The 17,355-nt window shown below is 40.8% G+C and overlaps 1 protein-coding gene across 2 annotated transcripts in view; it reads left to right on the top strand.

The window, feature by feature from the left end:
* The window catches only part of LOC126475048 (copine-8-like), a 219,517-nt gene that overhangs the window by 44,042 nt on the left and 158,120 nt on the right, over positions 1-17,355 (top strand). For both annotated transcript variants that reach the window (XM_050102598.1, XM_050102597.1), the window contains exons 3-4: positions 11,362-11,503; positions 16,741-16,866. In XM_050102598.1, coding sequence (XP_049958555.1) covers positions 11,362-11,503; positions 16,741-16,866 — 268 coding nt within the window. The remainder of the gene's footprint in view (positions 1-11,361; positions 11,504-16,740; positions 16,867-17,355) is intronic.

The following is a 17,355-nucleotide window of genomic DNA, read 5'->3' on the forward strand; positions in this document are numbered from 1 at the left end:
CCCTCAGCATTGCATTTATTGGACCTAGTGCACCATTGTGGCATTTGACTGGCAACAGGAGCTTTTAGGACGAGTCCAGAGACCAGCATCCTGGTGGAGGACAGAGACCCGCAATTGAAGGTTAGGCATGCACAACTGCTCGCCAGTTATGTTGCACATGTTTGTAGTTCTCCTGAGCATCAGAAATACCATCTTCTTTTCCCATCCACGGCTGTTCATCTCCAGCATTGTAGGCCCAGGTCAGGACTTACTATTGCGGTTCGCATCCGATCTCTTCTGTCTGAAGTGGAGTCCTTGCCTTTACCACCTGTACTCGAGTTCCATTCACGTACCCCACCATGGTGTACACCTAGGACCTAGGGCGAAGCTTTGCCTGGACCTTTCACATTGTCCTAAGGACTCAGTTAACCCTGTGGCTCTCCACTGTCACTTCCTCTTGATTCTTGACATGTACTGGGACCATAAAGTGGTTTACACTGATGGCTCAATGGCTGATGGTCACGTTGGCTTCGCATATGTTCATGGAGGACATATTGAACAGCACTCTTTGCCAGATGGCTGCAGTGTCTTCACTGCAGAGCTGGCGGCCATTTCTCGTGTTCTTGAGTGCATCTGCTCATGCCCTGGTGAGTCATTTCTCCTCTGTACTGACTTCTTAAGCAGCCAAAAGCTATTGACCAGTGCTACCCGCGCCATCCTTTGGTAGCGACCATCCAAGAGTCTACATATGCTCTGGAATGGTCCAGTTGTTCCGTCGTGTTTGTGTGGACCTCAGGCCACGTCAGAATCCCAGGAAATGAACTTGCTGACAGGCTTGCCAAACAGGCTACATGGAAACCTCTTCTCGAGATTGGCATCCCTGTAACTGACCTGCGGTCATTATTATGCCGCAAGATTTTTCAGCTTTGGGAGACAGACTGGCATGATCTCAGTATGCACAACAAACTGCGTGCCCTTAAGGAGATTATGAACACGTGGAAGACCTCCATGTGGACATCTCGCAGGGACTCTGTGGTTCTCTGCCGGCTCCACATTGGCCATACATGGCTAACAAATGGCTACCTCCTCCATCACAAGGACCTACCTCAGTGTCACTGTGCTCACATATGACTGTCATCCACATCTTGCTGGACTGCCCACTTTTAGCTGCTCTGTGGTGGACTTTTAACCTTCCCAGCACCCTACGTTCAGTGTTGGGTGACAGTGCCTCAACAGCAGATTTAGTTTTACGTTTTATTTGTGAGGGTTTTTTTTATCGTACATCAAAGGGTGTGCATTTAGCCTTCTCTCTGAGGTCACCACCCTCCCTCCATTTTATTTCTGTCACACTTTCTTTGCATTTGGTTGTCTTGGTAGTCATCTTTTCCCTACATTTGTTCATCTTGCCTTGTGTTTTTTGGGGTGGACATTTTAGTGTGCTGCAGAGTGGCTGGCTCATCCTCTTTTGTTGTTGTGATCGGCCAGCCCAGACCATCTGCTCCATGGTTTTAATTCCTTCTTCTACTTTTCCTTGTGGTGTATGTTTTCCCCATTTATTGTTCATCCCATTCATTTTCTTTTTAGGTGTGGTGTTGGGTGTTTTTGTACCTTGAACCTTGCTTGCATCAGGAAAAAGGGACTGATGACCCTGTAGTTTGGTCCCTTTATACCCCAAACCATCCACCCTACCAATCAATTTCAAGTGATCAGTACAGTCCCTACAATAATGCAGGTTCAAGACATGATTGATTTGATTTGATTTTGGCAAGGAAGCTAAAACAGCTTTGGTCCAGCCCGCCACTAACTGCACCGAAACCGAGTTTATTGTGCAGTATCGCTTCCTGTATATCTAGTGAAGCCAACCAGTGCCCTTAAATAGTGCAAGGAGTCCTTTTACCAATTCTTTGTTGGACACAATTTCTTCAGGTCTAGTTGTCCTGAAAATTCTGTGTGTCTTGTTCTCCAATGCTGTGTATTCGAAGTTTAGGTGTGATGCAATTTCTTCACTCTCATCCTACATTATGGTCTTCTTCCATTATACCCATTGTATGTAGGTGTTTTTTTGAAATTCCCATGGCTGGTCATCAGTCCAACCATGAGTTTAATCTCTTTGCTGTTCAAGCCCAGAATTACAGAGTTTCTTTTAAAACATGACTTTAGCATTATTACCTTACCATGTTTTTATTTATAAACCTTTGTCCAGTATTCTTAGTGTTGTCTTCAAAGCCAGTTCCATAGTTCTAATTTGATCATAGCCTTGGTGATTGTCAGGACAGGTTCCGGTCCAATGAATGGATTCTTTGCCCCCTCCTGGCCAATCTGTTGGTTTGTTCATTGCCACCGATCCCTGAGTGGCCAGGGACCCACAGTAGGTTTACCCTATTGCTTCACCCTAGCTCCACCAGAGCCCTGTACATTATGCAACAATCTTAGATCTTGTTGCAGGAGCCGTCTGGCTATCTGAGTAGATGTAGACGCTATGGTCCTTGTAGGACCTATGCATATTCTCCTCTGCACATGCCCTGATTGCAGTAATTTCAGCTTGGAATACCGAGGCCAGTTTTCCTAGAGAGATGATGCCCTCAAATCTTGGCTGAACCCCATACACCCCGGCCCCAGTGCCTTGGTCTGATGTTGACCCATCAGTGAACCAGACTATGCCCCCCGTACAGTGTCGAACTGTTTTATTCCCACTGCTCCCTGCTTCCAATTATTATATTGCTTGTTGAAGCAATTGGGAGTTGTTATATAATCAGCCGGCATTTCCCCATCCATTCTTATCTTTACCTCACTCTCTGTTTTAGTGAGTGATTCTGGATATCCCAATGAGATCCAGTTTTTACCAGTTTTGAGTCTGCATGCACCAGCTGCTGCCTTCATCTTGACCCAAAGGTGTAGTGGAGGCACGTCCAGCATGGCTTCCATCCCAGTGGTTGGTGTGCTGATAATTGCACCTGTTATGGTTAAGCAGGTCAGTTTCGGTACCTTCGCAAGCTCCTTAGCTGCAACCTGCTGTTCTACCTTCTTCCACCACACTGCGGCCCCGTGGGAGATCCTAGGTCTAACCACCATAGTGTATATCCAGGCCTCAGTTTTTGCCACAAGCCCTTCTGGAACTCTGGAGTACCTTTCACCTTGGAGCAGATGCTCTTAATGTGAGGGGTCCATGTTAGTTTCTCATCTACGGTTACCCTTAGATATTTCACTATCCCCTTCACAGGCAGAGTTTCATTGAAAAGCTTTAGATTCCAACTTGAGTGTTGGATATGCTTTTTCTTGAATGGTACCACAACAGTCTTATTAGGATTAACGCTTAGATCCTGTTTACTGCACCAGTCTTGCCCAATGTCCAGTGCACCTTATGCCATGTTCCTAACTGTGTCAGTAAATTTGCCAAGTACTACTATGACAAGGTCATCTGTGTATCCTTCTCAAAAGCATTGTGTGGAATTTAGTTCCTCAATGGGTTCGTTCACCACTAGGTTCCACAATAGAGGGGACAAAACTCCCCCTTGTGGAAAACCTCTAGTGGTGTTAATTACCATCTTTTCATTCATCATGGTGGCCTCTACCTTCCTTCCACTAAGCATGGCCCTAGTCAATCCACTAGGTCTTGCACCTCTGCTACCCTAACCATGGAATCGAAGGTTGTGTTACTAAAAGCCCCCTCAATGTCCAGGAACATGCAGGGGGCTATTTCTTGAAAGTGAAGTGTTTTCTCCACACTCCCAGTGAGTTGATGGAGAGCTGTCTCACATGATTTACCTGGTTGATATGCATGTTGGTTTGAATGTAGAGGAGCCCTAGTTAGCCCCTTCTCCCCAACATGTACATTAACCAGTTTTTCCAATGTTTTAAGAATGATGGAGGACAGACTGATTGGTCTCGTATCCTTGGCCTTGATATGATCAGTTCTTCTTGGCTTTGGAATAAAGACAACCTTCACTGCCCTCTGGGCATTCGGAATTATTCCTGCTGTTAGGCTAACCTTGACCTGTTGCAGGAGAGTTGGAAAGATACCATCTGGGGCAGGTGACTTGAACAGTTGGAATGTTCCCACTGGCCATTGGGTTTTACTGAAGTTGACACACTCCTTGGTCGATTCCCAGTCCTCTCTTTGAGCGCCTGAGAACCATTATCTCTCAGGGATCAAATTCTGGTCTATGTTATCTACCAACGTATTTAGGAAAGTGATTTTTGAGGAGCAGTTCCAGCATCTCATGTGCTGTCTTTGTATATCCCCCATCCTCCTTCCTCAACATACCTCCTGGATTAGTTGGTACTCTAGTGAGGCTTTTGTGAAGTCTGGCTTGAGCAGCCATGCTCTCCACTTCCTCACAGAATGCCTTCCAAGATGCCTCCTTTGCTTGTCTAATTGCAACGTTGTAGTTGACAAGGGCCTCAATATTTTGCCCATTGTCCTTTACATCTCACAAGGTTAAACAGTCTTCATATATGTTTTCTTTGAATTTCCAAGTTTTTATTCCACCAAGGCACACTCTTATTTGTGCACTTCTTGGTTATTCAGCAGTTGTCCTGGTATGAGGTCACTATGACAGAGGCTACAGCCTCTGCTACTTCCTCAAACCCTACTGGATTCCTTATCGAGGTATTAATTTCTGATAAGCTTAAGTCAAGGTCCCTCCTATATGTCTCCCAGCCTGTTTTCCTAGTATTCCTATAGACAGTGGTCAGTCTGATTCCCATTTCAACCTTGAATTTAATATACATGTGGTCTGATGAGGATGGCTCTAATTCACATGCCATTGTTTGACATAGCTGCCCATCATCATGGAACCAAAGATTATGTCAATTACTTTTTCCCTTCTGCTATTCCTCAATGTTGGTTTGTCGCCCCGATTCAGGGCCTCCAAGTTGTTAGACAAGAGAAATTCAAGAAAGTACTCACCTCTATTGTTGGTGTCCTTGCTGCCCCACACTAGGTTGTGAGCATTGGCATCACATCCAACCAACAGTTGGTCACCTTGAAGATGGCAAGCTTCTGTCAGTCTCCTCACCTCCAAAGGAGGAGGAGAGCTGTCTTCATAAGGAAGGTATGCTGAGACCAAAACAATTTCCCTCATGTTGCTGCATCCTGATGGTCACCAGGTCTGTGGAACAGAAATTCATCATTGGAATGAAAGAAATTCTATTCCTCACATAGATGCATGTTCTGGAGTTTCTTAGATTTCGAGCATAAATTAGCTTATCTCCAGTGCCACCAAGGCCTGATACACCCCCTTTATAAAGTAGGGATCTTCTAGCAGGGCCAAGTCCACTTCTTGTCTCCCCAGGCGACGGTTCAGGTCAGCAGTGACCCCTTTATGTGTTGCAGATTAATCTGCAGCATCTCAAGTCTCTGTCTTGCTGCCATAATTGCCTTTGAGGTCTTTGATTACCCTGATGGCAATCTGCGAGAGCCCTAAAAACAATTTCAGGTCTTGCTCTCGCATCGCCTTCAGGGACTTCTCTCCGACCTCCACCATGAGGGTTCGTTTTTCTGGTACAGCCTTTTGGTTAATTACTCTCCAATCCTCTATTGAGATTGTCAGGTTCTGGACCTCTATTTTCTCGAATAGAGTCTTTGGAGAGATATCCTTAAGGATCTTTGGTACCCATGTTGATACCTTTGCAGCCTTAAGAAGCTCAGCTGCCGTCTTGACCAGCAGCTTCGCATCCTCTCACGGGGGTATCATGGGCACCTTGTCCTTGAGCCATTCCGCTGTGGACATCGCAATCTAGATAGACCCTCCTGAAATTGGGTCCTGGATCAGTGTCCCACCCCCCCCTCCCCCCCAAATCTTTTCAAAGAGGGACATCTGTACAAGCTCCTCCTGCTTCGAGGTGATGCCTACCAGTGGATAACCTTCTTGGATAACTGCCATCTTAAAAACCGAGACTGCAGTGCTATAGGTCTGTTTCCCTATTTCTTGCCTCGGCTTTTTTCTGGGCTCACTTATCCTGAGAGGAGGGAGTCTTGGATTCCTCCCTTATCCTCTTGTTACCTGTCTTTGACGTTGTAGATGTCTACGTATTCCCTTCAACCTGAGACAGTTTTCTTCTTGGTGGTCTTGGGCTCAAGGAGGTTGCCCGGTATCCCTGAGGCTCCATTTGCAACACATTTTCCCATGTGCCACGCACTCCTTGACACGGATCGCATCACACCTTGGGTTGGGGAAGGGAACTGGGTAAGGACTAGGAGTGGGTAAGGAAGACAGGGCGTTGTGGGACACTCTTAGTCTGATTCATCAGCTAAGGCCTTTTCGGCAGTAGGTCCTCTACCTGCAGCATAGCCCTCAGCTTCACACAGGTACACAAGCCTCTTCTCCACCCACATGGACAGTGCTTCGCCAGGGCAATGTCCCCTGGAGAGTTCAGGACATCATACACATTATTCTCCTGAATACCTTAGGTAATGATATTGAAGTTTACAGTTTAGAAACTGAAGTTTTGAGTTTAACAATAAATTTTACATTTTAATACATTTCAAATTTGCTAATACATAAGCAACACTATTATAATTTTTTCAAAAATTATCATTAGATTGATTTTGAATCACCAGATACTGTGAGCCTGTAAAACTTGCAAAGCAGAACATGTCTATTTATTTTTTGTTAAGAAAAAGAATGCATGTAGAGAATTAAATGGATTTTCTGTTAAAATTTTTTTAAGTTGGTCTTTTAATTTGTTGACTGGAAAGACCGTGAGATTCTCAGAAAGGGCACTGGCTACCTGCACCCCTTCAAGAACTGCATTTTTTCATACATTGCTGTTCTGTGGCTATTTGCATGGTATTTTAATTTTCGTCTAGTATTATGCAACTCACAGTTTAAGTTTGGATTCATTGTTTTCACAGGAACACCTAATTTTGGAAACAGCTATTGACACAGTTTGCTGGGTTTGGCACCGTAAATAATTCTGAAAGTTATTTTCTGGAGTGTCGGTAATGTATTTAGGCTGATTTGTGCTGTTGCACACCACACTTCTGCATAGTTCAGATTCGATAAGAATGATGTTCAATTATATGCACTTTTCAACACATACATATCTTTACAATGTTTGCTAATGATGTTTATATGTTTATGGCAAATATGTTTATGGATAGATTACAGGCTAAGTGATCTGTAGCCATGTGCCACTTGAGATTGGTCTGGGTTGTGATTCTCACGAATTTTGTCCAGTTTTGCTTTGTTGTGATGTCATACCAAATATAGTTAGATATTTTTCATTGAAATACTGGACTATTTCATTTGTAACAGTGTTCTGCTGTCCAATGCTTTGTGTTCGCACACAACACATTTGATGCTTTGTCTATATGCAGTATATATATTTTTTATAGAATTAGGAGAACAGCACTTTATATCATTAATATAAGTCAAGAAGAGAAGTGGTAACAGTGTGGAACCATGAGCCACTTGATATTTGATTTTAGTATTTTTGAATGTGAAAGACCCACTGGTTTAAGCAGCACAAATTGTTTACTGTTGCTCATACACAGTTTTATCAAGTCATAGCCAGTTCCTGTAATTCCCAGGTTCCATAGCTTTTCGAGTAATATGGTGATGTTAACACACACAAATACTATTTTAAAAACAAGGAACACTTAAGTAACTTATTCCTTGTTCTCTACAGCAGTTGTTGTATCATTTATTAACTGTGCTATGGCTGCATTTCCATGATGCTCTGTGCAGCTGGAAGTCTGTAATTCACCCCTCACCTCACCCTTTTTCTCTTTCTTTCGCATTCCTGTATTTTGTATACAGCAGTGTTTGTTTTTTCTGCACACTTTTCAAGAGTGGAATAATAGACAGTTATTTTGAATGTGGTTCAATGAACCCTCTTCAAGGTACTTAAGTGTGATTTTCAGAGTATCGATGTAGATGTAAATATACACCAGCCATGTCATAACAAATGGTGTTCGACATCTCCGGTAGAACAGACACTACTTGTGTATACATATATACATGAAGTTAACTTGTTTTTCAAAAACCATCTGGATTGTTAAATAGTAGACTGCATATAATAAGGAATGTTTTTGTACTTGAACAATTACTTCATTATTGCTGTGGCCATGGGATCAAACATGTTATCTATGTACTTTTTTAATGAACAGGTAGGCAACCTATCGTAACCTGCAGATTTTGAATTTTTTGTGACCTAATTTTGTATTTATCTCCTTACTGTTAACTGAGGCCAGATACATGCTTTGTTTGACTGAAATGCCTTTATTTCTGTACTGGAGATGTTAGAAAATGTCATTGATGGGGTATCCAGTGGATGAATAGCAGTCATCAAAAACATTTGTACTCTAATGTTGGAATTCGATGATATTCCCTACATGGTTGATGATAAGGTCACTAACTAAATTTTCCTTACAATCCTTAAAGATGTTTACAACTTTCCAAACAGTTATACTATGTTACTTGAGTCTCATAACATTGTGGCTACATATTTACCTGTGGTGTTTAATAGTAGGTTATTACAATAATCTTGGTAGTTCTTAGATTCTGCCTTTAGTCTGTGATTTTTGCAATCCTGTAGCATTGCACACTGAAAAGTGTTAAGTCTTTCTGTTGCTGTTTTCACTTCGTGATTTATTCAGTTACTTCTTTGTATTTTTTCCCTCCTAGTCACATAATGATTTTCAGCTTTTGTCAGTACCTGGACAGCTTACTGGTCAGATATGGCAAGCTTCAGAACTAATGCGTTGTATGTAACATGAGACATGTTAGTTATAATTTATCAGCCTATGATTTGCTGCTATTGACCTCTTTAGTGGGCTCATTTATCAGGAAATTTATACTGATATAATTTTAGCATTAGCTTTTTTTATTTATTTATTTTAAAAAAAAAAAAAAAAAAGAAAGAAAAAGAAAAAGAGTCAGTAGACAGCAAGTTCATGTTTGTATATCCAGTTAGTACGGCCATGTATAGTGCAGTGTTAATGTTTGTGGCAACAAGCAGCTCATTAAGAATTTCACAGAAAAAATTTACGTTATCATAGGGAGGTCTTTGTAGAGCTTAATATTTAAGGTATCTTTCGGGATGAATTGAATAACACTGCAGTGGTGTAAGGAAACAAACCAAAAACATTTTATGTATGCTGGATGTGGAATTCCATGGCTGTTATTCACTTATTCACTTAAAATTTATTGGGTGAGACAACAACCAACCAGAAATACTTTTTAAAAAAGCAAACAGTTGAAAATTCAGGACGGAATCTAACAATGTTATGAAAAGGATAGTTGCTACTCACCATATAGCAGAGATGCTGAGTCGCAGATAGGCACAACAAAAAGACTGTCACAAAATAATCTTTCAGCCAACAAGGCTCTTATGAAAACACACACACACACACACACACACACACACACACACACACACACACACACACACCTACAGCCTCTGGCAGCTTAAGCCAGCTTTATTTTAATGTTATGACATTTAATCGGCCATTATGCCCATTCTCAGGTGGCTATCCTTGTTTCACTGTGTGTCAGTATTGTCACCATGTGTGTCAGTATTGTCACCAGTATGTCATTTGCTCCTGTCCTGCTTAAGAATGTGTATGTACAGGGTGTTTCAAAAATGACCGGTATATTTGAAACGGCAATAAAAACTAAACGAGCAGCGATAGAAATACACCGTTTGTTGCAATATGCTTGGGACAACAGTACATTTTCAGGCGGACAAACTTTCGAAATTACAGTAGTTACAATTTTCAACAACAGATGGCGCTGCATGTGATGTGAAAGATATAGAAGACAACGCAGTCTGTGGGTGCGCCATTCTGTACGTCGTCTTTATGCTGTAAGCGTGTGCTGTTCACAACGTGCAAGTGTGCTGTAGACAACATGGTTTATTCCTTAGAACAGAGGATTTTTCTGGTGTTGGAATTCCACCGCCTAGAACACAGTGTTGTTGCAACAAGACAAAGTTTTCAACGGAGGTTTAATGTAACCAAAGGACCGAAAAGTGATACAATAAAGGATCTGTTTGAAAAATTTCAACGGACTGGGAACGTGACGGATGAACGTGCTGGAAAGGTAGGGCGACCGCGTACGGCAACCACAGAGGGCAACGCGCAGCTAGTGCAGCAGGTGATCCAACAGCGGCCTCGGGTTTCCGTTCGCCGTGTTGCAGCTGCGGTCCAAATGACGCCAACGTCCACGTATCGTCTCATGCGCCAGAGTTTACACCTCTATCCATACAAAATTCAAACGCGGCAACCCCTCAGCGCCGCTACCATTGCTGCACGAGAGACATTCGCTAACGATGTAGTGCACAGGATTGATGACGGCGATATGCATGTGGGCAGCATTTGGTTTACTGCCGAAGCTTATTTTTACCTGGACGGCTTCGTCAATAAACAGAACTGGCGCATATGGGGAACCGAAAAGCCCCATGTTGCAGTCCCATCGTCCCTGCATCCTTAAAAAGTACTGGTCTGGGCCGCCATTTCTTCCAAAGGAATCATTGGCCCATTTTTCAGATCCGAAACGATTACTGCATCACGCTATCTGGACATTCTTCGTGAATTTGTGGCGGTACAAACTGCCTTAGACGACACTGCGAACACCTCGTGGTTTATGCAAGATGGTGCCCGGCCACATCGCACGGCCAACGTCTTTAATTTCCTGAATGAATATTTCGATGATCGTGTGATTGCTTTGGGCTATCCGAAACATACAGGAGGCGGCGTGGATTGGCCTCCCTATTCGCCAGACATGAACCCCTGTGACTTCTTTCTGTGGGGACACTTGAAAGACCAGGTGTACCGCCAGAATCCAGAAACATTTGAACAGCTGAAGCAGTACATCTCATCTGCATGTGGAGCCATTCCGCCAGACACGTTGTCAAAGGTTTCGGGTAATTTCATTCAGAGACTACGCCGTATTATTGCTACGCATGGTGGATATGTGGAAAATATCGTACTATAGAGTTTCCCAGACCGCAGCGCCATCTGTTGTTGAAAATTGTAACTACTGTAATTTCGAAAGTTTGTCCGCCTGAAAATGTACTGTTGTCCCAAGCATATTGCAACAAACGGTGTATTTCTATCGCTGCTCGTTTAGTTTTTATTGCCGTTTCAAATATTCCGGTCATTTTTGAAACACCCTGTAGTTTAATGCCAGTTTATGTGCTGTATCGATACACACATAACATACAAGAATGTGCTAATATGCTTGCAGTCGAAAAAATAGCCACTGCATGATTTTTGTACACTTACACATTAGTTATAGTGAACAAAGTTTTGTTTCTATTTGATCCTTGTTCATTTTTGGGAAGAATCACAAAATGTTACAGGTTTTTTTTCCACATTCAAAACATAAGACATCCATAGATACTTAACAGTAACTAAATTTATTTCTATCAATTTAGGGACCTTTTGGACACCGATGTATTCTCAAAATCGGACCCAATGTGTGTTACTTACCTGAAGACGTATGAGACACAAGACTGGATTGAAGTGGGACGAACTGAGATGGTCAAGAATACATTAAACCCAGATTTTGTACGAAAGGTACTATAATGTTCATGTTTTAGACCAATGAATCTCAACAGTTGTATGCCACACTTAGTCTGTAGTGAAGAATATCTTCAAGCAACTATAACTGTGATGTGAACTTCTTAAGAGTAAGTTTTTTGCTTTTATTTACTACAACTGTTTTAACCATCATACTCATCTTCTTTCTTTCCTTATGATATATAGTATTAGTTAATTGTAAAAATCCATTCTAATTGAAACTTTATGTTAGAAGCTAACTGAGTTGTACAAACTGAACTGAGAGATTCACTAGCTTTTTCTTTTATCTTCTGTCCCACTGTTTGGCCAAGTGATGTAGTCTTAGTTTCTTAAAGCTGACGAATTTATTATTTCTGGTATTTGTCTGTTGCTATCTACTAAGTGGAAATATTTTTATGACTGAGTTTGTAATTTCACTTTGGACCATTATTTCCTGTAGGGAATATTTTGCAATGTAAATTTTGTACTAAAATTGTTCCTACTCTATGATAAGTTTCGACCTGCTCGATCAACTCCGCTGAATTGTATGATCAGTTTATTACAGATGTGACCTTGCACTCAAAATATCATGTATGAGATGACCACCTTCAAATTAGGATCCTGTGGATCCACATCACAGGTGTATGCATTTAGCTTTTACCTTGCCATGCTTGCCTGTTAGGCAGGCAAGCTGCAACACATTATTAGCAGAACAGGCGGGTTACTTTACTCCCATCCAAACCAAGCTATGTCCAACCCAAGCAGGCTAATGGAATCTCGCTTGCCTGCCCATCCTCCTGCAGCACCACACTACATAGCAATTTATTCTGTACACTTTCAGTGTAGTGTTACAAGCAGCGTTCCAAAGTTAATGAAAAGTCCTTTTTTACTCCTGTAGGGAATATGTTGCGATGTAAATTTTGTATCACCATACGAGGCCCAATATAACTATATTCATTTTGGTCCGTCTGGCTAGCCATGTGGTCCAATGCACTGCTTTCCGAGCGGGAAGATGTGCACTGCTTTCCGAGCGGGAAGATGTGCCAATCCCCGGCACGAATCTGCCTGGCGGATTACTGTCGTGGTCCGGTGTGCCAGCCAGCCTGTGGATGGTTTTCTAGGCATTTTTCCATCTGTCTCGGAAAGTGCATGCTGGTTCTCCGTATTCCACCTCAGTTACACTATGTCAGCAATTGCTGTGCGGTTTCTAGGTCCACAGTTCAATACATACATACATATTCATTTTGGGTCACTGTAGGCCAGAAAATGGCGGATTTTATTTGTCCTTTTTTTCTTTCTAGTGTATTTTGGGCTTTTTTATTTATATCAAAATGGTCTTCTCTGCAACTTCACAACCTTTCACCTAGTAAACCTATTATTGGCTACTCTCAGTTCGAATCTTCATCAGGTCACCTCAAATACATGTTTTTGTAGTAAGCACATCCAGTGTCTATTATACTACAATGTCATCTAAGGTAAGGCTTTGGAAGTCTAGTTTCTGTAACCTTAGTGTGTTATTTAAGCCATATATGATCACAGTTATACCAATTTTAATTACTTTCTCTAGAATGTGTTTTGTAGGTAAACTGAATTAATTCTAAGAGGCCAAAATAGTTCATTCTAAATTCCCCAAATGCATTTTAACAAACATCAAGTTCATTTTTCATATTATGTTAATCTAATAAGTACTCGTTTGAAAGAACAAGCTTTTCTTTCATACTGAGCTTTCTTCGCACAATGTTGCATACCACTGGAATGTAGTTTTTAATACCCCCTCAACCCTATTTTTTTCCTATTTCAGTAAATGTTTGCCCTAAATTTAGAAAGCCTGTATGCTGCTAGATAACCTCAAGTTCTTAGCACACATTCCCAAAAAACTTGTCAGTCACTAAGTGTTTGTCCTCTTCCAAAATATTTATGGAGTAAGGAAACAGCTGGTCAGATTTACGGATGCATCATAACATTTTCAAGCTTTCTGAATGAGTGTTAAGTAATATTTTACACAATTTGCATTACGAGACACCTACCAATTTATTTGAAACTGCCTCATAAACACACAAAAATTTTTCCTCTGCTGAGCTTTGACTCTTTTGCACCAATGGTATATATTCGATAATTCTTCATTTTTCCTCAATCTCTTTTAAGTTTGGTTTGTTCATTTTGCAGCTCCCTCATTATGATAAATGAGTTGCATTGAAACTAACTACCGAAATATGCACCTGACTAGTCATGTTTCATTGACAGCAGAACCAGTTACCAGGTGCAAGCAGTCTGAATAGGTCTCTGGAAGCTTGCCAGGCTTATCGAAACCCAAGTTGGCTCACTTCAATGACTGGGCTCTAGTACCCTTGTGCTCTTGTTTCTCTGGTGCAGTAAGTTGAGCTGCTTCAATCATTGCCACAGAGGTAGCGGTAGACAGACTGGAAAGAGAATTTGCACACCTCTGGTCCACATATGGCTACATTTGTTCCTTCGACTGTTCAGAACATATCTGCTTTTACTTTCTAAGAGGCTGTGCAAGAGCTTCACCATTTCTGCTTACCAGTGGAGCACAAGAAGTGAGAACCTGTCTGTTTGAAAGTTCATTCATTGCCACCAAGTTGGTTGATTTTCAAGGAACCTCTCGCAGTCTACAGATGTAGTTAAACAAAGTCATTCACTAAGAGGCTGGGACGGAAAAAGTCATTTTGTTTTATGGCCAATTTTGGTGTTACTTTGTGCCGATTTCAGTGTTCTTTGCCAAATTCTGATTTTTTTTACTTTTATTTATTACTAAATTCAAAGTTATTTTCTGATGATTTTATTCTTTGGCATTTTCAGTGTTATTTTTTGCCAAATTCGATAAAATTATTCACTGAATTAGGTATTATTTTTGCCAAACGCAGTGCTACTTTCTTTCCTCCTCCTCCCCTCCCCCCATTCTAGATTCAGTGTTATTCTTTTTTTGTCAGATTTGGTCTTTTTTTTTCTTTCTAAATTTTGTCATTTCTTGCCAATCAGTTGCTCCATGCCCAAATATAAATTTCATGTGTTTGTAGTGAAATCTGGTACGTTTATTGCCAAATTGGGTGGGTGTTCCTTTTTTCCAATTTCGGTATTATTTGTGACATCACATCGTGATTTGTTGTGGGAAATGAAATGCCATTTTAAGATTATACATAAACCCCAGCCTTTAGGGAAAAAAGGTAAAATGTAATTCAAATATTCAATAACCATCAGTTGGTAAACTTGTCCTCAGATTTACAGTATTCTTTTGTATGAGAAAAAATTTTATGATATTATGTAAAAATTACTGATTTTTCATTATTTTGCAAAAACTGCCAGTTTTGCATTATTCTTCATGGTATCATTTTCACAAACTTTTTCACGTCCCCACTGATAGGTAGTATTTATTTTGAACATAATGTAAAGTGCAGTTCAGTGTGGAAACATGGAATAAATAAATAGTTACCAATACTGGCATTTTATCAGGACATTTTCATCAATGTTCTGCAAGCCACTGTATGGTGCATGGCAGAGGGTACCCTGTACCACTACTTGTCATTTCCTTTCCTGTTCCACTTGCAAATAGAGCAAGAAAAAAATGACTGCCTATATGCTGCCGTATGAACCCTAATTTCTCATATCTTATCTTTGTTGTCCTTACGCACAATGTATTTTGACAGTAGTAGAATCGTTCGGCAGTAAGCTTCAAATGCCGGTTCTGTAAATTTTCTCAGTAGTGTTCTCAAAAAGAATGTCGGTTTTCCTCCAGAGATTCCCATTTGAGATCCCAAAGCACCTCCATAACACTTACGTGTTGTTCGAACCTACTGGTAACAAATCTAGCAGCCCGCCTCTGAATTGCTTCAATGTCTTCCTTCAATCCGACCTGGTATGTATCCCAAACACTCGAGTAGTACTCAAAAATAGGTCGCACCATCGTCCTATATGTGGTCTCCTTTACAGGTGAATCACTCTTTCCTAAAACTCTCCCAATAAACCAAAGTCGACCATTCACCTTCGGTACCAGAATTCTCACATGCTCATTCTACCTCATATTGCTTTGCAATGTTATGCCCAGATATTTAAATGACTTGACACTGTCAAGCAGGGCACCAGTAATACTGTATCCGAACATTACAGGTTTGATCTTCCTACTCACCTGCATTAACTTACATTTTTCCACATTTAGAGCTATGTCGTCTTGCATCTTCCTACAGTCACTCAATTTCAGCACCTTACTGTACACCATGGCATCATCAGCAAATAATCGCAGATTGCTGCCCAACCTGCCTACCAAATAATTTATGAATGTACAACAGAGATTGACAGACTAGCAGTGCAGTAACAGACTGCAGAAAGAATTGCACAGTTGCAATTGCGGGTAGGAAGCTGGAAGGTTTAAATGTCTCATCGACAACAAGACCATTAGAAATAAAGCTTAAGCTGAGATTGGACAAGGGTGGGGAAGGCAAACAACAATTTACTTTTCATAGGAATAAATGTGGCTTTCACCTTAAGCTACAGATGAAAACCACAAAAATTTAAATCTGGATTCCTTGGTTGGGACTTAAAACCTGTCTCTTACAGATGTAAGTCTTAAGCCTTATCTGCTGCAGTACATTTCTTGTTGATTGCTGTGGAAGTGTGCCACTGGTTCTTGAAACTTGAGCTTTTTGCAACATATCAGACCTTCAAGGAACTTATGGAAATTCAGCCAGATAATGTCCTCAGGAACCGCCTATATTTCAAATGTGAACACATTGCCATTATCAAGTCACATATGTGAGAGTTTGCTGTGTGTGATTCAGTGATTGTAACAGAAGATATTGTGCAATAGAGAATGTATCTGTTACAAAAGTTGAAGAAGAATACTTTGAAAATCTCTCCCTCTCCTTTACCTCCCATCTCACCTCCTCTGCACACCCGTTTGTAGTTAATACAGCAAAAGACTGTCAAGTAATGTAATGATTAAATAATGAGTAACAAGATTAATAGTGTACTTTTATTATTGACATTTAATTTTCATTAAATTTCTGTGATATCCAATGGTATGGAACTGGCATGGTGGTGGTGGTCCCATGTGTGTGTCATACATAGGGATATTAACTGAGCTTAGACTGGGAGCATTAATGAGAGAGAATGAATTTTCTTCCAATTTATTTAATTTATTTTGTTTTTGTTGTGAATGATAATTAAATGAACATAACAAAAATTATCATAAGGTTTCTTCATAGTATGAAAGTTACTGCTACTGTTGTTTCATATCACAGGTACATTTGACATACAGATTTGAGGAACAACAGTGGCTGAAATTCGCTGTGTACGATATTGATACAGAATCACCTGACCTTGGAGAACATGATTTCTTAGGAGAATGTGAATGCACTCTAGGCCAGGTAAGGCAGTTATTTTTACTGGCTTGTCTAACTGCTAAGTGGATTTCTGGATGATTTAACTGAAGACGAGCAACAAAATTGAATCTTTGTAATAAATAAAAAGAGTCTGATAAAACTACTCTCTCTTCCTTCTGGTGGTAGTGCTGTAACACATGACCTATCTGAGCATAGTGCATGAAATAGGGTTCCTTTGACATAGTGTATTTTCATTCATTGTGTGTGAACTGTACTGTTTGCTGAATTTTATAGGCATGGTCCATTTGTAGCTAGTCAGAAAATTTCTCCCATTGGTCATCTGTCAGGATAGTTACTTAATGATGGGTTTAAGGGGCAAATTTTTGGCATGAAGCAATTGACTGGTTGTTACATCATGAAGATCAGTCATGTCAGTATAAGTACTGGTAATAGCAAAATGTGGCAGCTTCTTTCATTTACAAATTATAAACAGTGGTAAGTCATGCTGTGATGGAGCACAAAGGAATGAGATGG

This window comes from Schistocerca serialis, chromosome 4, assembly GCF_023864345.2.
Source record: "Schistocerca serialis cubense isolate TAMUIC-IGC-003099 chromosome 4, iqSchSeri2.2, whole genome shotgun sequence".
Classification (NCBI taxonomy): Eukaryota; Metazoa; Arthropoda; class Insecta; order Orthoptera; family Acrididae; genus Schistocerca; species Schistocerca serialis.